Source organism: Emys orbicularis, chromosome 5 (genome assembly GCF_028017835.1).
Source record: "Emys orbicularis isolate rEmyOrb1 chromosome 5, rEmyOrb1.hap1, whole genome shotgun sequence".
In the NCBI taxonomy this organism is placed as follows: Eukaryota; Metazoa; Chordata; order Testudines; family Emydidae; genus Emys; species Emys orbicularis.
The window spans coordinates 127,591,720-127,614,235 of NC_088687.1; the positions used below are offsets into that span (position 1 = coordinate 127,591,720).

The following is a 22,516-nucleotide window of genomic DNA, read 5'->3' on the forward strand; positions in this document are numbered from 1 at the left end:
GTAATGTGGCAGTGAATACCTGTAAGAACCTCGATTCTGCCCTAGGGAAGAAAGCATGCCAGACTCATTGCCAAATGATTCAAGTATATGGCAAGTATATGGGAAGGAACTGTGGAGCTTTTCTGTTTTCAAGCAAATTAGAGCAGGGCAGTTGAGGCATTTTTGGACTCTACCACCTGAAGTGCATTGTAAATTAGATTGTAAGCTCACTGGGGCAAAGACCTTGGTTTATATGTTACCGTAGTATGCCCATCAGATGTTGGAACACTGTAAAATAAAAAAAGTAAGGATTTTTCATACACTAGCCACTGCAAATGGGAATAAGGATTCTAAGTATAAGTGAGCAGAGTTACAGCTCTTCAGTTCTGGACAGGCACAGTTTTTCATATTTAGGGCCTGACCCAACTCCTAATGAAGTCAGTGGGAATATTTTGATTGACTAAGGAGAGCTGGAATGACCCCTTCATGAGAAATTGCTTTGGAACCAGGGATGTCAGGTGATGCATTTTTTTCCACAAGAGCCATCATCAAACAGGAACATTCCACATGCAATAGTTTTGTTTATCTGCACACATTTAATTAATTCAGAATCATTCTGACTGGAGCAGTGTTCGGCCAGATACCTTTACAATTATTCCTTTCTTTTCCAAGAATCACAAAACCTTTAACTTGTATCAAAGTCACAAAGATCCACAGCCCATAATATACTCCAGTGAAGTGTTGGTATACTTAATTGTCCTAAGATTCTTTTATCTTTAAAAAATGGTCAAGTTCAGAAAATGCCCCACGAGTGTATTTACTCTTACAATATTACACAACTATTACATTTCCTTGAAATGAAAAATCCTTGAGGCATGCATATTAAGTGCCTGAACCTGAAAATAACTGAAATATTGAATCAGTTCACATAATAAACATTTCAAATGGGTTGTAAGAAAATCTAGTTTAAAACAGTTTTACATAGCAAATAGTCAATGTTATTTTGCTCAATTATTTTCTGTTTCAAGTCTTGTTTTCCAGTTTCTTCAAGTATTAGTACTCAATTCAGAGTATAAAATACCTCAATATACTCAAGAGTCTGAATATTGCTAGTTTCATCTTTAAAAACTTGTGTGAACCAAAAATGGTGACAGTTTGACATTGCTGTGTAGGTATAAAATGGATCTGGTTCAAATTTAAGTACTAGAAAAATATAAAATGTTTTTGAAACAATGCTTTTCACAGATCCTTAGAGTAGGAATTCAGCATCATGAAACAGGACTGGGAACTTGGAGAGCTTTGGTACACATTATGCATCCAACGTTGTTAAGTATCATAGTATAAAAATCTATTTGCTATTCTGCATCTTAGTTTCCCCAGCAGGCTCCGTGCCCAGACAATCTCAGTTTCCCGCATCCTCCTTATCTCATCTCACCTCACCATCCCTCCACCCACTCACTATCTCAGTTCCCCCTCTCCTTATTTAATCTCAGTTCTCCTCCCTACTACTCATTTGATCATTCCCCCCCCCCCCCTCTTATCCTCTCTCAAGGCTGCTTGTCCCAATTTCCTCTACCCATTCAGGTCTGGCTGCTCATCTCCCTCCCCTCCCCCCCTCTGCATTTGAATAGGCCCAATTCCTCCTACACACTGGCTGGGCTCAGCAGGGTGACACTGAAAGCACAGGGGAGATGGACTCCCTGCTCAGATCCTATGCCTGGTCCACAGCAGCAGCCAGGAGGAGCAATTGCAGGGTAGGTTAGCCTGCTCAGTCTCTGCAACCCTGGGATGAAGCATGCTCAGTACAGGTAATCTGCACAGAATTTAGCTGCCAAACTCAAACAACTCTCTACTGAGCATACTCAATAGGAGATCTTTCAAAGGCTTATGACCTGGCCAAATTTGGGTGATTTTTCACAGGAAAAGCAAAAGGCACATTCCTGACACAAAGGCTACCCCCTATATCCAATTTGAAATCCCTGCTCCAGAGAATGAATGTGCAAATTTCTCAACAAAACAAATGTGAGAATCTTTTTTCCAACATGGGTAAAACAACATACTTTTTCCTAATCTTGTTCTTGGGAACAGCTGACCATTTTTGCTGGAACTTGAAAAAAATAAGAAAAAAAATAAATATAAAAATTAGCCTGACAGTCACCTGGCATGGAAAATGTCAGCCCAAATGATTAAAGTTTTGCAAAGTTATAAGTAACTGACAACAGAAACAGGCCAATTACTCCTTATAATGGGAAGTGTTCGGCTGAACTACCAGCTCTGCCTATAATAAACTGAAGACATAACAGCGAAGTCTAAAGCACAACCAGTAATACCTAGATAAAAGCTTAAAATGGTGCTAATTCCAGTCAACCTTTTCAAAAAACCCTGAAGCATAAATTTTCATTATGAAGCCACAGTCCTTTCAAGCCTTACTGATACAGCAATACACTCATGTATTTCCACAATATACACCATTTCATTGTTTTCTAAAAGATTACGGTAAGAATAGAGCCTGCATTATATTCACTTTTCCAAACAAGAACTGGCAATTTCAAAAATAAGATAACTAGGAATGAACTTTAATATTTAATAAGACACTGAAATTTCTCAAAAGGTTGTCAAGGAATAATGACTAGCAATATAGCAGATTTCCATTAATACTTCTCCAAAGTAATTCCAGTATTTAAAATATTTAAAATAAAAGCCCCATAAAACTTACCATGAATGCAAACTACAGAACAAACCCGCAATTCAATTTAATTGATTATATTTTCCAGCCTGTATAAAAATACTTGTGATATGTTTTAACTGGAACCATACTTCTATACTGTCTCTCATTTGATCAGGAGGCAACAACCTATTTTAATTTGCCTATTGTATACCAACTTAGTGTAGCAGAATTCACTGAAAAAAATCAGCTCTTATACCTCAATGGCTGAGATGAAATGTAAACATTTTGATATAATTTCATGACATGCTTATGTTGCAATTGGTATTTAGATGACTTTACAATTGGATGCCCAATCTTTGTAGATGTTGGCTACTAAAAGTTCTTGTGTCCCTTTACAGGAGACGGTCTGTTTTTTAAGACATAAGGTGTAGACAGTATTAATGAAAAAAAGATGTTTAAAATATCTTACTGAACCACAGACTAAATTATACCCTGAGCTACATTCAAAGCAATCCTGCTGAGCTCAGTAAGGTTGCATGGGATATGAATCGGGAGAATTTGACCCATATTTGTAAACAGTATCAATTTCAAGACTAAGTAATCAATAGAAGGAATAGGATTTTCAATAATTAACTAATTTAACTAACTTAAAGTAAACATCTAGAGGTGCAAGCCCTAGAGTTTATTCTTCTCAGGGATGCAAGAAACTATTGGCCCAAATAATTTAGGATTGGGAAGAAAGTAGAAAGAGTAAACCACAGACAGCAGGAAATCACTCTCTAAATTTTGAAAAAGTGTTGGAAGTGACAGCCATGGAGACTGAAGTCTTTATTTATCCACAGACAAGCACAGCATGAATGGTAGTAGTGCATGCTGCTGCACTAATGTGCTTCAGAACCTGAACAAGAAGGTAAATTGGCAGATTCCACAATCATTCAGTTTTTGGTTTCTGCAATGGTGCCAATTAATACCAGTGCTGATGGTGGTTTCTGTGATGGGGATATCTCCACAACTATTCCAACACACTGGAACTAGTACAGCAATGAGGTGATACAAAGCTACAAACCTATGAACAATATAAAAAATTTAAAGCACTAGAATTCAAGGTAAGTTTTATAATAACTTATTAAAAAAGTATTCTTATAAACCTTTCCTCAGAGGTTATTTTATCCAAAGAAACAAATATTGAAATATTCATTCTTATTACACCAAATTCCTTCATTTTGCTTGAAAGTGATCAGGAAAAACTTTTTGCTTTTGCTCCCTCCCCTCCCCCCTTCCCTCCCTTCAAAATAGATCTAACTTTCCTTCCCCATTCTGAAAGAATATACAGTATACCTTTTTGGTTTTCATTTTAGGTACCTGTCTATGCTTCAGCCTTGGCAGTATAAGAAAGGACCTCCGAAGAAAGAACATTCCCCACAAACACATTTGAGAAACCTTCAATTTTTACATCATGTGCAAGTCTTTGTATATTGATTTGCTAAAAGTGAAGTAAAAGTCTCATAACCACTAATGTAACACTTTTCCCTACATTGAACTGTGTTACTTCAAGCAAAGGATTAGTTGAAAAGGGAAGAATTAACCTTCCAACAGTGTTTATAAATTTTGATAAAACAAAACAAAACCAAAAAAAAAAAAGCAAAGCAGTTGCTCGGTTACAAAACAAAAATAAAAAGATTTCAGATTTCACCATGGGGTAAAGATACATTTTAGAATTGTTTCAATTAAAATTTTCTAATAAAATGACAGTCACAAAGTTTTCATATATGGGGAACAGCTGTAGATTTCAATAATTAAAGCTAGATCTGCAATCAAGCCCTGAAAAAATATTTTGAAAAAATATACATTTTTATGATATAGCTATGCTTCATTAAAGAGGAGCTACACAGAGGTTCCGCACTATTAAAGGCAAACTAAGCTAGAACATATAAAAATTATTAAATGGGCATAAGAGTGTACATTGCATTTATGTGGGCTGAGTTATGATTGCACAAGTCAAAACTTGTTTGTAACGTTGCCTAACCATATTGCAATTATACAAAAATAGCATCGAATAGTAGGTAAAATTTCAGATATTTTTATTTACCTTCTCCCCCTAATTCTATAATTATTTCCATTTAGCCTAAATATTGTATGCATGTATACTGTAATTTTGAAAAGCTTATGGGAGTCAAAAAATTGAAACAGCTTTGCTGAAATAATGGAGTGGTGGTAAAAAGCCAGGTGGTGAACTCCTAAGCCAGTAAGGAATGACTTCAAGTAGTTTGCCCTATCTGAGTCAAGTAGTCATTTTTCATAAAAGCTGTTGAAAAAGGGACATAATCAAGTTAAATTTTATATTTAATTATGTCATTTGTGTTAGTTTAAAATCTATTTTACTTTTAAATAATTTCTTCTGGCTTTTTCATTTAATTGACTATTCAGTTTCATATTTTGTTTTTTTGCACTAACATGATGCAATGTTTGGATTGCAAACTGCGGAGAAATGCTTGCCTCTGAACAAAAAAATGGTCATCGAATTTGCGGAAAAAAAACAGTTTTAAAATTAAAAAACAAATATCCTAAATATTGGGCCTCGATTGCAAGACAATATCACTTAAGTCTGCACTTTGTATAGTGCTGCAAGATCAAGTGTATTTCTATTTAGCTGAAATTAAATAGAGGGGGGGAAAAAAGAGCATAGAAAAAAAAAATCTCTTGCAAGGTTTCCCCTTGCTAGTACAGTGTGCTTCTTTCCACCATGCACTGTATTTCTTGGTGGAAGGATATTTAAAACCAATTATTTTTTATTTAAGAACAATTAGACAGCCATTTTGTAAGAGCAAGAACAAATTGTAAAGTCTGTGGTTATATTGAGATATGCACCTGGGTTGTGCATGGCACTCGAGCACTTCCTCCACAATGAATACAAGGCAAGCAGATCTCATTGGGACTGCATACCAAGCCATTTCTTATTTAAAATAACTTGAGAACTAATAACATCTTTCAAGGATACACTATTTTAAACATCTGTTGGATGGCAAATACTATCTCAAGAACTATGTTTATATGCCTACCTGGTTTGATTTTAATTTACCTCCAAACAGAAAAACATTGGAGGTAAACATTTACATTTGTAAAATTCAAGTGTAACTGTAATGCTGAGTAATAAGTTTGGTTTGTCCTGAAAAAATTTCTGAACTATGTATGCCATAGTTCGTTATCAGTGCAGATGCAGCAGAAGACTGCTGTGGTTGGCTCAGTGGATTAAAAAATGCTTTTCACCCAAATGTAACCTTTACAGGATATATGTAAAATTGTGTCCTTCCCTGGCCTTATTCACAACTTATCTACAAGATAGTGTTGGCAGTAGAAACTGCAGTTCATTATTATTTGCATTCAGCTCTCATCCATCTGTTTCTTCGCTTTCTCTTAGGCTTCAACTTGGTCAATTTTTGGGGGGGTTTCTCAGTCTTCTGATTTTCAACAGAATCTACCCCAAGAACATGTTCAGAGCAGCATAACTGTCCATCTAATGTAGAATTTAGTACTGTCCCATCTTCATGTTCCTTGCAGAAAGAATTTGGGCAGATGTGGCAAAAAGAAACAGAAGGCTTGCCACAAACATCACAGTGGTGCCAAGGACACTCCCACTTTCCTGTAATTAAAGATGAAGAACATTAGATAAATTGAGATTTTCTTTGTTAACAGGAGAATAAACTTCATGTTGCAAAAAAGCAAAGTATGAATTTAGTGTTTTACTCTCTGCATGATAAATACTAACCTTGCTTTAAAAAAAGTGAATAGTTAAAAATATAACTGAAGATTTTAACTGTTGTTACTAATTACTCTTGTTAAAAGCAAAATAGTAGAGTACTTTTAGTTAAGCTCAGTAACTGTATTGAACAGCACACTTGACCACATTTTACTTAAACAGCACCAGAGTCAAATCAGTATAAATTATTCAGGGGGTTACTTGCAATATCTTCTGAGTTCCAATCCAGTATAGTAAAAGCTTTCTGCCTTTTAATAAGAACTTCTCTTCATGTGGAAATCAAATAAATTCAGTGAACTCTATGCTGTTGCTCTTTTGCTTTGGTTAATTTGTGGTTTCTGGAAACCTCTATCCATCCCAGAAGTTACAGCACAGAACTGACAGACATCTCTAAATCTACTTTTGTGTCACATTTCGGTGTGCACATCTATCTTTTCCCTTTTCTGAAGTTTCTGACTGCCAAAAACAAAAATAAACAAGTGGTGCAGAGTTAAATGCAGGGAAAATTAATTCTTCTTTGAGCATTATCTACATGGATCTTCATTGCAGGTGATGTAGATATCACTGAAACTATCCAAGTTGCAGTGTCCTGTGGGGATTTGTAGACACCCTATGTCCTCAGCACTCTACTTCAGGATATTATGTGATACAGCTCCAACCACCATTCAGTCATTTCTAACCATAGTAGGCAACAAGCAAGATTCAGCAGCATCCATTGCTATCCCTATCTGCTCCCTTTCATGAAAGTTTAGAACTTCTCTCAGAGTCATGCATTTAGGGAATAATAAGAATTTCTGCTATAAGCTGGGGGCTAATCAGTTGGAAATAACAGAAGAGGAAAAAGTCCTGGGTGTATTGATCAATCACAGGATGATCATGAGCCACCAACATGATGTGGCCAGAAAATAGGCAAATATGATCCTAGGATGTATGAGGTGAATTATTTTCAGTAGAAATAGGGAGGTATTAATGCCACTGAACAAAGCACTGGTAAGATCTCATCTGGAATTCTGGGTACAATTCTGCTCACCCACGTCCAGGAAAGATTCATTCAAACTGGAATAGGTGCAGAGAAAAGCCAGAAGGATGATTAGAGGAATGGAGAGTGTGTTTCTCCTTGATGCAAACCTGCCCCCTTTGTTGATTTTAATTCCCTGTAAGCCAACCACCCTCCCACCTTTGAAATAAAGTAACTATTGTTTTGAAACCATGCATTCTTTTTTTATTAATTAAAAAAACCGCGAGATAACGGACAAGGTAGCCCGGGTGGGGTGCGGGAGGAGGGAAGGACAAGGCCACATTGCTTATTGTAGCCACACTAAAAAATCAAACTGTTTGAATGACAGCCTTCTGTTGCTTGGGCCATCCTCTGGAGTGGAGTGGCTGGGTGCCCGGAGCCTCCCACCACCTGTGTTCTTGGGCGTCTGGGTGAGGAGGCTATGGAACATGGGGAGGAGGGTAGGTGGTTATACAGTGGATGCAGTGGGGGTCTGTGCTCTTGCTGGCTTTCCTGCAGCTCCAATAGATGCTTCATCATGTCCGTTTGCTCCCCCATTAGCCTCAGCATCGCGTCCTGCCTCTGCTCTTCGTGCTCACTTAATTCTTTCCTGGCCAATGCCACTGAATGCCTCCATGCATTAAGCTGTGCCCTATCAGTGTGGGAGGACTGCATGAGCTCAGAAAACATGTCATCGTGAGTGCAGTTTTTTTTGCCTTCTAATCTGCGATAACCTCAGGGACGCAGATGATAGGAGGAGCGTAGTAACATTCTACGCTCTATGATTCTGGGGGGACTGCATGGTCACCTGCGCTGCTGAGTTCACCACGCTGACCAAACAGGAAATTAAATTCAAAAGTTCCCGGGGCTTTTCCTGTGTACCTGGCTAGTGCATCGGAGTTGAAAGTGCTGTCCAGAGTGGTCACAATGGAGCACTCTGGGATAGCTCCCGGAGGCCAATACTGTCGATTTGCGTCCACACTACCCCAAATTCGACCCAGCAAAATCGATTTTAGCGCTACTCCCCTCGCCAGGGAGGATTACAGAAGTAGATTTTAAGAGCCCTTTAGGTCGATGGAAAGGGGTTGGTTGTGTGGACGCATTCATTTTTAAATCGACCTAACGTGGCTAAATTCGACCTAACCCCATAGTGTAGACCAGGCCTAAGAGGGTACACTAACTAGAAGCAATTATACAGCTTAATATTTTCAAATTCCTATTAATTGTACATTTTTATTAAGTTAGAAAATGGTAAATGATATGTTGTTTGTTTACTAGATAATTAACTTTTTGCTCATAATTTGCACTATGACGGTAACTGGAATTCAATTGAACACATAAAACAGCATATACAATGTATTTTATTAAACAAAACAACCTTAAATGTTTTGATAAGAGAAGTTTGTGTGTCCAAAATACATTTCACATTTACAACTAAATGATTTACTAAATAGAGGGATTAACTGTAGTTAGTGAATTAAGCTAATTATTTCAGGTCAGCCTGGGAAAATGTTCAAACATGCCTAAGTGAAAATAACTGGAGTATAAAGTTCCTACTCTCATGAAAATGGAAGTCCCCTAAATTACTTAAGCTTTATAAATATGGCACAGTAGGTCAGCCTGACTTCAACAGTTAGATTCCTGCCCTCCCACAATTCTTTTTATGTAGAAAAGCAGGCTTTAACTCAAAGCTTTTGAAAGAGGGTCATGGATTCAGCATATTTATTTTTTATTTAAATGTTTTAAGAGATTATAAAAAGTTAAGTCCTTAACATAATTTGAAATGAAATCTGAATTTAATACGAACAGGCTTATTTTAAAAAAGAAAAAATTATAATTTAAATGACAAAATAAAAAATCCAATTTAAATTTAAAAAATTGCATTTTAAATTTTTTTTTAATTATTGATTTTTATCCACCTGATCTGAAGGATTAAACATCCAATTCCTGGAATTGATCTGTCAAGTTGGGAATGAGCAGCCAGAGGGATTCAAGGGCCTAAGAACAGCTAGATGTACATGAACTTCACATGTCATCCTGCATAATAGACTGTGTTGAGCAGGATCATGCTAAGCCATCCTCCCAGAGCTGTTCAACCTTGGATTCAATTCCCCTGGCAGCGTAAGCTGGAACATCAACTTAGAAACAATGAGTACAGACAGCAGGTCTACTGAGTTCAAGGTATTTTCCTTCCTTGGAGTTAAGATAAAACCATGAAATGATCCTCCTCCGCACCAAGATACTGAATACATTTAGTGTCTGGACCATCCTTAGTGTTAACATTTTCAGCAACTGGTATCTTGGCACCAAATGGCTTCTGGTACAACTGGCCCCTTCATTGCAAGCTTTGGTCACAGGCAGAGTTCCCATATCACCAACTCCATATTCAGCCAACCCCTCCTGCCCTGGGACATTGGCTTGGTCATCATTTTACTTGGCTTTGAATAGACAGGCTTTGCTTGCTTCTCCTTTTCATGTTTCACATAGCAGGTTCAGTTCTGGGACCAGAGATCTGTAACAGACCTCACTCAATCACATTTGAGACAGAACTTGAGACCCACCACTCCAAAAGTCCTCGTACTTACCTCAATCCAGATGCTGCTGCTTTTCCCTTAGCATGTGCATCTTTGAACTATCGGAGTTCATGAGTTCTTCTGAGGATGATTTCACTTTCTATGTGACAGCAGAACCCTGGCCTAATTGAGTGACGTGAGCGCCACTGCCTGGGTTCCTTAAACTAAATGTCATTTTCCCAGAAAGGCATGAGAGAGTACTACTAGATCTTCATCTTCAAGGACTCCTACCCCATTTACAAATATAGCACTCACTATAACAACAAAAAGTCCTTGATTTCAAAACAGGGAAGTCTTGACAGGATGCAATGTATAAATGAATATTTTTGCAAGCCCTGTATGAGGTATATTTCAATACATTAGTTTATTATATATAGCTTCCTTCCTTTCCCACCCCTTCACAAATGCTTTACTCACCAAAAGGACGTTTCACCAAGTCAAGACAGGAGAGATGGTATGCCTTAGTACAAGATTTCCTGTCACACAATACAAGTTGACCTCCATCCCCACAACGGAAACAGTCATCTTCAGACTCTTTCTTTCCCTCACTTTTTGTTTTACGTCTCCGAGTTCTTTTTTTGGTCTTTTTGCCTTTTTCCTCTGAAGAATTAGTGGAAGAATTCTAAAGAAGGAAATTACAAGTTTTTAGATCCCAATTTTGAAGAAAAACAGACAAAAAACGTTCCATAACTCAGAAAGAAACATTTTAAAAAGGTAAACAGATCTGGTCACTTTATCTCTAAAAAATTAAGTTGCAGTACTAGAAAGGGCCAGAAAAGGGAAAGAAGGATGACTGCAGCATGCACGGCTTTGTGCTAGAAGAGATTAAGACAGTTTGGGCTCCCAGTTCCCATATGTTGGCATTAACTGACTTCCTAATGGGCAGTGACAGCAGGGAGGCCAAGGTTTGATTCACTACAGGGCACTGGCCTCTTATCCCCAGATGATATCCTTGCAAAGTCAAAGCTGAGACAACACATTAGCAAGACATTGTGAAGAAGCCTGCCTTACTGCCACCCATGTGTGCATGTTTGGTGGATAGAGGACTTCAGTCTCTGGGGCTGTCAAGTTTTTCTAACAGTACCAAAAGAATACATAGAAAAAATGTTAGAACTATATTTTAGAAAGCAGGAGAGTGGCAGCATATAAAATAAATGATATCAAGAAACGAAGTGGGTGCTCCTACATAATCCTTTCCACATTATAAAAATCAAGAGGAGCACTCAATATTAAAAAGGCAAGAAAAATAAAATGGATTTTAAAAATTCTAAACTTTCTTATATATTTGATGCAGTAGCCTAGAAACCTAGCCCGTGAGTTTGCCAACTAATTGTATGTTGCATAAAAATATTTTTAAACAGTCTCTTGAATTAAGGAGAACATCTGCAGTTATGCTAGCTATAAAAAAAAGTTATAACAGCCTCAGATTTTAAAGCAAAAACGGTCAATTTTATAATCTGATCTGCTAAATCTACGTCATGGAACCTCATCCAGTAATTCCTGCATCAAGCCCATTAACATCTGGTTGAGTTAGAGCATATATCTTTTAAAAAGACATCCAATCTCGATCTAAAGACTTCAAGAGATAGTAATCCACCACATTCCAAGATGTGTGGTTCCAATGGTTTATTATTATCACAGTTAAAATTTGTGCCTTATTTCCAGCCTGAATGTATGTAGCTTCAACTTCCAGCCACTGAAGCCTTTAACTTAGACTCCTCTACTATTAGAATTCGTCTCCACTCAGACTCTGATCAAGTTGCCTATAAATCTTCTCTTTGATAAACTAAATAGACCAAACTTATTTTAGTCTCTCACTGTAGAGTAGGTTTTCCAGACCTCAAATCATTCTTATAGTTCTTTCCTGATCCTCTTCCAGTTTTTCCAAAGTGTTTTTGAAGAGAGGACATCAGAACTTGACACATTATTCCATGGTCTCACTGATGCTGTACACAGAGGTAATACTGCAACTCTACTGGATATTCCCCAGATTATACATCCAAGGATCGAATTTGTGGTCAGTCACATCATCACACTGAGAGCCCACGTTCAGATGGTTATCTCCCATGAGTGACTTACCGTATATACTCAATCATAAGCCGAATTTTTTTTAGTAAAAAAGGGAAGCACCAGAGACGGGGGTCGGCTTATGAACGGGTATAGAGAGGGAGAGGTGGGACACAGCCCCTCCCCCCAACAGAGGGAGCAAGGAGAGGCAGCACAGCCAGCAGAGACAGACGGGAAGTGGCGGGGCCAGAGTCTCTCTGCTTCTGGCCACGCTGTTCTCCCCCCAGCCTCCGAAGCAGCTGCAGCTCCGAGCCAGACAGGCTGCAGCCGTGCCACTCGGCCCCGCCCCACAGAGCAGGCTGTGGCCGCACCACCCGGTCCGCTGGAGCACGCTGTGGCCGTGCCGCCCGGCCCAGCCCGCTGGAACATGCTGCGGCCGCCCCGCCCCGTCTGGCCCGCCGGAGCAGGCTGTGGCCGCGATGCCCAGCCTGCCGGAGCAGCTCCAGCCAGGTCAGAGACATCCTCCCCTGGCCTTCCCCAGATAAGGTGGGAAGGGATGGGATGGGGAGAGTGTGGGGGTCCCAGGCTAGGGGTGGGGTCGTGGGGGGTGGTCACAGGGGTTACTCCCTGACTCCCAGCTTCTCCCCCCCCCCAAAAAAATTTCCCCACCAGTTGCTGTCCCGGCCCGTCAGGGTAAGCAGCTGGTGTGTTGGGACACTTTGTTTACTTAGGTTTACCTCCGTGCCTGCGGACGCTGAGGTAAACAGACCATCTCAGCCCCCAAGTGGCTTATCTTGATGGCCCGGGAGCCAAAGTTTGCTGACCCCTGAATTATAGGGTCGGCTTATGAACAGGTTATAAAAATTTTCCATTTTTACTTATCTATCTGGGGGGGGGGGGGGGGTCGGCTTATAAATGAACCGGCTTATGATCCAGTATATACGGTATATTTTGATCCTGGCTGTACATATAACCTCGCATTTGGCCGCATTAAAACACGTTCAAATAAGCCCCCCTTACCAAGCAAACCAGAAAGCTTGCTAAAACTGACCTGTGATGTTTAATTTCTGCAGGGTTCTGTGTGTGAGCTGATCACAAGGCTGGACTGAAAAAACCCTTCTAAAAAGGTATAATTAGGGGCATTGTGGAGGTTTTACATCCTCCCTCTTAAGCGTCTAGCATTGAGCAGTATCAAGGACCAAATATTAGACAGTAGCTTCTCCATAGTTAAAGTTGAAACTTTCTGTCCTTTAGGAGCTTGATTTTCCCTTCCTCTGCCATTTCCCCTAAAAACCGCAATACAGGTTATTTTCACTTCATTTTTGCATGTGGCCTGTGCCCAGATTACAATTTTTGACCAAATCTGAGGTGATTAAGAGGCCATTCCTGTATATAGTACAGGAAAAACACAGATGTCAGTTATATTTCAAATACTTCAAAACTGCTTGTTTCAAAAGGTTCATATGGGCTTTAATCGAAAGAACTTTGAGAAATCTAATGCACAAAACTATAATTTTCAGAGGAGGAAGTACTGGTAAACTATAATGTCAGAATGACCTGTTGGGCTATGGTGGACTTTAAAAAGGGGCCAAGCAACTATTGGAGACCTAAGTTTTCATTTTAAGAAAGAAAGTCTCTTGTTTTTGCTTTATGAAGATAAATTTCAAAATGTGAAACTGACGTGGGAAACATGTTGCAGTGATTTTAAAAAAAGTCACAATCTTCTTTTCCCCCCACTCACTGTGCTCTTGCCAGTTCCTCAATCACCAGTAGCCTGAGCTCTTAGCTCAATTTCTGACTGCTTCTAACATACTTTCCTTTCTGCCACACTCTAAAGGAGACATGCAACAGTGGAAGGCTATTCGCTGTGCCTCCTCCTACCTATGTTTTTCACTTGATTTCAGGATCTAATGACAGCTGGTCTACCAATGCCTCTCCCCTAACAGCTGAGCCAACTCAGCTTTTCTCCACTTCTCCATAGAGAGACGTTAAGTTTTACCAAGAGGATGTCTCCTGATAAAATTTCAGGGTGCTTAGAAAGTTTTGAGGAAACTCCCTCAGGAAATCAGTCCTCGTGCCACATTTTTTAGGATTTGTGGGGAGAAAAAGAGATGACAGAGGGAGAGATTCTCTTATCCAATGGCAAAATCTTTAGTCTTTCCCTGGTAGGGGTATATCTTCAGCACCCTACAAAGGGGAGGCAAGCAGCAGCAGAAACCTCACCAGTCCCACTGAACCTATGCATGGAAAAATCGGATGGCAACATAATGTTCACACCTTCCCATGAAGGAAGTGGACAGCATAATGTACGTACATGTACACACATACACCCCCCTCAGAAAGGGGAAGGGATATATGGTACCATTTCCTTCCATAGCACTTGCTATGGATCTCAGGAGTAGACGTCTGATAGTTTTTAGAGGATGTTACTTTATTTGCTAAAGTTTTCATACAATACAACTCCCCTCCAACTCCCACATACTCAAACATACATACTCCCACATATATTTTTCAATACTTACAATATTTTTAACTTAATTTTAGTTTTGAAGGATGATACTTTTAAATTCAGACTACACTTTACATACCTTTGGTCTATCCCCAAGAAATCCACTGCAGTTTGGGGCACCACATTTACAGACAGTTTTTTCATTGCCCAGACAGTCAAGGTTGTAGTTAAAAGTCAGCTCTGTCCCTGAACAAAAGATAAGAGACTGTTTATCATTTCCCTTTAATAAATGTGAAATACAGGATAACAAAATACATCAACAGTTAATCCACAAGTAAATGTTCTCTGCTTCTCCCCTTTAATGTCTGGTCTCTGATCATCTATCTTATTTTTTCCTCGGTATAGTTCACAAACATTGATCATGACTAGGTAGATGTCCAGTACAGACTTCTAATATTTATCTTATTCAATGATACGTTTTATATAAACTGATATGAAACCATCTAGGTGTGCACACAGCTGGCCTATGTAAACATGTTTTTATTACTGTTTGCTACATCCTCCCTTCCCCACTCGGACTGTTACACCCACATGCTAAATCTTGTCTCAAAGAACAAAATCCTATTTAAGACAAGGACCATCTTTTGCTATGTATTGGTAAAAGAGCACACCACAATGGGACCACAATACTAAATGGGGCCTGTAGGAGCTACTATGATACACATAAGCAATAATAATAAAAAGCATCCTTTTCTAGGATTGTCTAAGGCTCAATAATAAGGATGAGCTTATTAAAGGAAATGCATGAATCCACATTCTCTTCTCTAAGAAGAGAAAACAAACTGAGCTCCCTGAAGAACATTTGTGTTGAATTTAATCTGTTAAATCAAACCATAACTGTCTCACATCAAGTCTCATTTGACAGAAATTCAACAAAGATTTATGTAGCAGTAGGTTTAAACTTCATGTATTAAAACACAAACATACAAACCTGCAGGAATATCACACACAGCAAACAGGCCTACACGAGTGTCTCCATTCACTGTCCATTTTAGAGTCTCACAATTTGGTTGGCAGCTGTGATTCATAAAACGAGAATAGTTTCCTTTGGGGCCAGCATCAATAATACGGTCCTGGAAATTAGAAGAGTAATAAAATGAAATTTTATTCATCAGAAGAAATTACATAAGTTATTTTAAAGTGTTCATGTAATTTTTGAAGGATATGAATGCTCTTTTCACCCAAAAGCATGCAAATATGTCAACTTCACATGTTGTACTGAAAACTGTTGTGTCTCACAAACTGGGATGAGACACTCCCAAAGCAATACTCATAATCTTGCTCACATTTTTCCAACATCTATCACAGTCACATGGCAGGATAGGTTTGCTTGTGAGCATGCTGGTTTAGACAGGTAAAAGCTTCAAAAAATAAAAACCAAATTAATCAATTTACCTTTAACTCTGTGTTTGAAACACTGTTATGTTTTGAAAATACCGTATTAAATAGTACACATCTACCCCGATATAACGTGACCCGATATAACACGAATTCGGATATAACACGGTAAAGCAGTGCTCCGGGGGGGGCGGGGCTGTGCACTCCCGTGGATCAAAGCAAGTTCGATATAACGCGGTAAGATTTTTTGGCTCCCGAGGACAGCGTTATATCGAGGTAGAGGTGTATTTGTCAATTCGCCATTTGTTTGCAGGCATTTCAAGTTCCCCACAGACTTCTTTAAAAAAATTATCCTTGTCCAAGCCAAAAAAAGGGTTTAGTAAATTGTCTTTAAGCAACTGCATCCTTACACCCAGTGCTCTTTTAATTTCCACAGCCCCAAAGACACCACATATAATAAAAAATGAAATAATGAAAGTAGTCCAAAATAATTTTGAAAACATGACTCCTTGAAGAGCTGTTTAAGAATCCTCTATGGTTAGGTAAGTCTTTTGGCATCCTATGAGATCAGAACCATCAAAAACCTATGCAAAAAACACAGTATCATTATATCTTTAAGGTAGAACAATAGTTTAAGACATGAATAATAAATTCAGAGTTCTTTATTTTTTGAAGCAGGGCAGCGGATGAAGATTTTATGTTGCTGTCTTAAATATAAAGGGAAGGGTAACAACCTTTATGTATGCAGTAACAAAATCCCTCCTGGCCAGAGGTACAGAATCACTTTACCTGTAAGGGGTTAAGAAACTCAAATAACCTGGTTGGACTAATAAGGAAAGAAGATACTTTCAATTTTGGGGGGGGGTGCGGAGGGAGAGGTTTTTTGTGTGCTCTCTGTTTGTTCCCTCCGCAGATGGAGAGAGAGAGAGACCAGGGCAGGAAAAAACATCTCCTAAAAATATACCTGAAATGACATCCAAGATTACAAAAATTGTAAGTAAGGCAAGGAAATGTGTTAGATTATCTTTGGTTTTAGCTTGTGAATTTTCCCTATGCTAAGAGTGAGTTTTATTCCTGTTTTTTAACTTTGAAGCTAAGCCTAGAGGGGAATCCTCTGTGTTTTAAATCTTTTATTACCCTGTAAAGTTACCTTCCATCCTGATGTTGCAGAGATGATTCTTTTACTTTTTTCTTTATAATAAAGTTCTTCTTTTAAGAACCTGATTGATTTTCAGTGTCCTAGAAACCAAGGGGTTTGGTTTGTGCTCACATTGTAACCAACTGGTTAGTATATTATTCTCAAGCTTCCCCAGGAAAGGGGGTGAAGGGGCTTAGGGGGATATTTTGGGGAAATAGGGACTCCAAGTGGTCCATTTCCTGAATTTTTGTCTAAATCACTTGGTGGTGGCAGCAATACCGCCCAAGGACAAGGAAAGGATTTGTGCCTTGGGGAAGTTTTTAACCTAAGTTGGTAGAAATAAGCTTAGGGGGTCTTTCATGTGTCTTTCACATCTGTACCCCAAAGTTCAGAGTGGGGAGGGAACCCTGACAGTTGTACTTTACTGAGTTGGGAGGCAAAATTACATATTAATTTGTTGCATTCTGGTGTTAATTCAAAAGCAACATATCAGGAAAGAAAGTATTTAAATGACTTTATTAAAACTTCATCCTTGTAATTTAGGGCCAGTTTATATTGCGTGTGTGTAATTATTCTGACTGTGTGTGTAAATCTAGTAACTTTGTCAGCAAATGGCCAGTTACAGGCTTGACTGGTCATTTGCATACAGTTATCACATCTGCATGCATGCACATTTTGGGCACGCAAATGTATGGATATTTTTGAAAAACTGACCCTAACAACCTCAGGCTGTTGGCTACATCAAGGGTCAATTACAAATTTCCAGTATTGATATTTAAAACTATGTAGTGGTGTGTTAGTTTTTTTATCCCTTTATTGAATCAAGTAACTGGATGGTTATAGCTTAATCTTCATTAGGTGATGAGCTACTTCTTTGATAGTAACTAAATCATACAGGACAAAGTAAGAGCATCTGCAGAGACACAGTGAACTGTACTATGTATAGTGAAGATGACTGGAAGTGAGCAATATGCAGACAGTATTTCTAGGAAAGAGCTTCTACAAAAGAGCATGGTGTTCTTGGGTGTTTTTCTGCAGATCCCTGCTACAAACAAACAAACAAACACACAAAGGTAATGGCTGAAAACTCAGATTAGAAGACCAAAAAACCTGACCTACCCTGCCAGTTAAAATTCCTCCTTCTCCCTTCAAGAGACCTGTTTAATTTTTAATTCACAGCCTTACTATATCTAACAAATGTATAAATTTCCCCCTATGACTTTAAGCGGGTATATGCTTATCTTTGCTGTGCTTTGCTGCAGGCAACAAAGTGCAAATGACAAAAATCTTCTATAGACATTTCCAGAAATGCTTATCATCTCATTTCTAAGTATTGAATAAAGCAAACATCCACAAAGTGAAAAGAATTTTGAGTGTACGAGACTACAAATCAAAGCATAATTGATGGGTCAAGACTTCTGGCCTACTATCTTCCATACTGTTTTTCTCAGGAAAGGAAATCAAAAGTGTATTAAAATTATAATTACATTCAAATAAGAAAAATTGTAGAATACGGTACCTTATCAATAGTGAGCATATAGAAGTGAGTGATGTCATTTTCATGCGCATATTTGATTCTTGCCCTACACTCCTCTTCATCAATTAGTTCACCAACATATTCATTCACAAACTCTCCCTGAAGGATAGAAGAATGTCACTAGTAAAGAACATACCAAGCCCACCAACAGTGTCACAAGCTACCAATGCTTCATTAGGGTGGAATGAAGAGTTCTCATTTTATTTTGATGTTCACTATTGAGCAAATCAATTCCTTTCAGAGATAAAGATTCGTACGTTTTTCTTTTAGGTGCAACGTAAAATGTCCCCCAAAGTAATTATGGAATATTAATTCCTATTATCAGGAACTGAGAAGTGTCACAATTCCTACCTTTTTTATGTCCCTCTTAGCGACCAGACCCCACCCTTTGCCATCGGTTTTGATGATCTTTGTCTCAGGGTAATGACGTTTGGTAAAGCACTGATTTTGGCACCGTTCTCCAGCTGGACAAACTTGTGGATGACATTCATACATTAGCATCCGGTTTAGACACTCAGAATCAAAACCACAAGGGTTTTCATCTGAGGGTTTGCAGTTGCACTTGGGAATCTCAGAAATGTCAGCAGTATAAATCTGAACTTTACCACAAGGTTTGTTCACCTGGATAAAACAAAAATAGTTCAAATATTATTTTAAAACACTTGTTAGATTTTGTAAAAAAAAACATTTATAGGTTAATATATATTCAAGTATAAGAGAGTTTATCCAGTACAAGCTCTCCTCCCCATCTCACAACCCATTCCATGCTCTCCATCATCAGTCTTGGACTTAGTCATCTCTCTGGTCCATCTCTAACTCTTGTCCCATTTCATTCTAGCTACTGATCTCTCTCACTCGCTCTCTTCCATTCCCTTACACTTATATTCAAACATGCTCTTATACCCTCCTGATTCTATTTATTTATCCAAATTCTTCTCCATCTCTCCCTTCTCAAATGCCTCTGAGCTCTTTGACCGTGCTGTCTAGAAACACCCTCATATAATCCAGATTTCACTCTTCACTCCATTGGAACTGTTTTTCTTCTTAGTTAGCATCTCCATTTCTGGAGGTTTGCAACCAGGCTAGCACATTCTGTATTATCCTCTGCTAATGTCTTTGTGAATGAATAGTCCTTCTGATACACCCAGGATACCACATCGTCCATCCAAGATCATCTTTTTCTGCCTCATGTTTCTTCTGCCATCACAACATTCCCTTCCAGTGCCCATAAAACATACATCGACCACTAAACCTCCTAAAATGTGCTCTTCTAATAGACTCTCTCTTTTCATGAGATCACTGACCAGCATTTGCTCAGTTACAATCATCTCCAGTACTTTTTCACAGATTATGCAGTCTAGCCATGATATTTTCAGAATTATTCTACAACACCGTAATTCAAAGGATTGTAGTTTTTTAAATTATCAATTGTTTGAATGCCCATGTTTCACAGCTGTGATTTAACACAGGTCAAATCTAAGTTTTTAAGAGAGAGGGAATTTAGTCTTCAGACTTATGTCCCTTCTCATCAGATGTTTGTTCTTCCAGAATGTCTTACTGTTCTGGTGCTGACTTCAGTATCCATATTTTCATCTTCTGTAATGAGGATTCCTAAATTGGAATAATTTTTCACTTGCTGTACAGCTGCGTCATTCACTGGAAATTGTGCACATTTCCCCAGGATCCATAGTTTTTGTCTTGTCCACATTCAACTCTAGACCATATTCAGATATAATCTTCACTAACTTCAATCAATCAGCAAAAAGCACGTTCGTCTGCACAGCAAATGCTATTCGCCCATTTTCGATTCATCTTAATACCTTCTTGTGTTTCTTTGATTAATTTAATCAAACACTCACAATAAATGTTGAATAAAGTCAGTGACATTATACAACATTTTCTCCTCTCAAGTTCTAAATTTTTAATTTTTTTTTCATCTCCCATTATAATCACCTTCTGATTCCAGTATAATTATTTTATTATTCGGTGTTCATATCAATCCGACAGATCTTAATATGTTGAGCAATTTGTAATTGTAGATTCTGTCTGATGCTTTTTGGAAGTCAATAAAACACAATATACAATTTTCCCCATCAACTGATCTTTCTAATAAGAGCTTCAAGTTCATAATGGCATTTATTGTGTTCTTTCCTTATTTGACACTATTATTGTTTGCTTATTTCCTTACCATTCTTTCCTTGTATTTGGTCTTTAACAACTCACAAAAGTATTTTAGAAGCATGCGATGCTAGGCTGATTGTTCTGTAGTCTTTACAATCCAGTGTGTCGGTCTTTTTTTGGATTTGTACATAGTGAAGTTGTAAAAAGTCTTCTAGCAATTCTCCTGTCACAAACATATTCTTCATTACCTCTTGACAGGACTTTCACGCCTTTATCCCCTATGCTTTTAAAAATTCAGTCGGTATTCCATTCTAACCTAGCAGCACTTTTCCATTCAGAAGTCTTTTTATTTATGTCATGATTTCATCATCCATTATTGGCAGGCTTACTTGATTCACATCTACAATGGAGGTTTTTCAGGCCTATCATCACTATAGAGTTCCTTGATATATTTTGCCATCTCTCGTTCTTGTCTTCAGGATCTGTCATTTTTGTCCTTAAGGATCGTATTGGTCACTGTAGCGGGGTGGTCACCTGCTCCGGCCCAGAAAGGGTTAAAGCCAGCCTGGGGAGAGGGCTGAGGCTGGGAAGGAAAGCCGTGGCTGATTGGGGAAGGCAGTAACAGCTGGGGCCACACCCCAATCAGGCCCAGCTGGCCCCTATTAGAGGCTGTGGGCCAGAAGCCCAAGCAGTCTCTCTCTGCGTTCAGAGAGAGAAGGGCCTGGCTGCAGGGAGCTAGAGACAGGGTACCTGAGTGGAGCAGGGCTGGGGAAAGGCAGAGGAGCCGGGGAGCTCCAGCCTGGAAAGACCCAGGCTGCGGCCTAGCATAAGGCAAATAGGTACTGGGGGTTGCAGAGGGCAGCCCAGGGGTAGGCAAAGGCAGCAGGTCCAAACCCAACCTTGCCAGTAATGAGTAGGCTGACACTGCAGTCTGCCCCAGGGAGCGGGGGCTAGATGATGACTGGCAGTAGCCTGATACTGAGGCGAGGTGGGGATAGTGGGTGGGGGTTCCCCAGAACTGTGGGGGTACTGCCAGGGGGCAGCAGCCAGAGAAAGGGGCACCGGGGTCCTGGGAGGGACACGGGGCCAGCGGCAAGGCGGATCACCAGCCTGCAGGGGGGCGCTCTGGAGGCTGACACACTAATTCCCGAGGACGACCAGCAGGAAGCGCCGCAGGGGTGAGTCCGCAACGCTATAGTCACCTTTCTTTCTTCTGTCATTGTGTTACTTACCTTTACTGTTTTCACTAAGATCATAAACTTGGTCACAAGAAGTGAGATAAAGTACCTCTTTTCTCTGTGCATTTCCTTAATCCATCTTTGCTCCTCAGAGATGATCACTCTCTCCCCAGGTTTCTGTGACTGTATACTCTTCTGCTTTTCCTCCTACCTTTCCATCCAATCTTTCAGGTGTCTTCTCTTCAATTACTAATTAGCAACCCCAATTCTGTTTTCAGATGCCTACTTTAAACATTCCAGACCCTTTCAATTCTGTTTCTGAGCAAGCACAACTGCTCCCACAGCTTCATAATTTACATGCTGATTTCCCCCAAATCTGCATCTCTCCAGTGACCTCTTCCTGTGTTCAATCTTTTTCTAGATGTCCTGCTATCATCTCAAACTTCGCATGTTGAAAAAAGGCTTATTCCTCCTCCTAAGCTCTCTTCTCATTCCCTCCTCTTAATTGTAGGCCCTGCCATTTTCCTCTCAGCTACTCAGGATTGTACCTTCAGTGTCAGACTCATCTTTCCCCCACCTTCATGGCTCTTCTTAAATCCTGCATCTTTCTCTTTTCCAAGAGTTTGAAAAGTCAGCTCTTTCAAATTTATCACCAAGATCCTTCTCCAAGTCCTGATGGTTATCTCTTGCCTCAACTGCAACCTTTTCCTTTGT

At 39.2% G+C, this 22,516-nt stretch overlaps 1 protein-coding gene across 1 annotated transcript in view; it reads right to left on the minus strand.

Annotated features, from left to right (window-relative positions):
- Positions 1–6,018: 6,018 nt before the first annotated feature.
- The window catches only part of NSD2 (nuclear receptor binding SET domain protein 2), a 153,338-nt gene continuing 136,840 nt past the window's right edge, over positions 6,019–22,516 (minus strand). Inside the window, exons 18-23 of the mRNA XM_065404982.1 lie at positions 18,855–19,124; positions 18,486–18,602; positions 15,422–15,563; positions 14,570–14,676; positions 10,392–10,596; positions 6,019–6,287 (exon numbers count right to left, since the gene is read on the minus strand). Of these exons, the coding sequence (XP_065261054.1) occupies positions 6,019–6,287; positions 10,392–10,596; positions 14,570–14,676; positions 15,422–15,563; positions 18,486–18,602; positions 18,855–19,124 (1,110 nt within the window). The remainder of the gene's footprint in view (positions 6,288–10,391; positions 10,597–14,569; positions 14,677–15,421; positions 15,564–18,485; positions 18,603–18,854; positions 19,125–22,516) is intronic.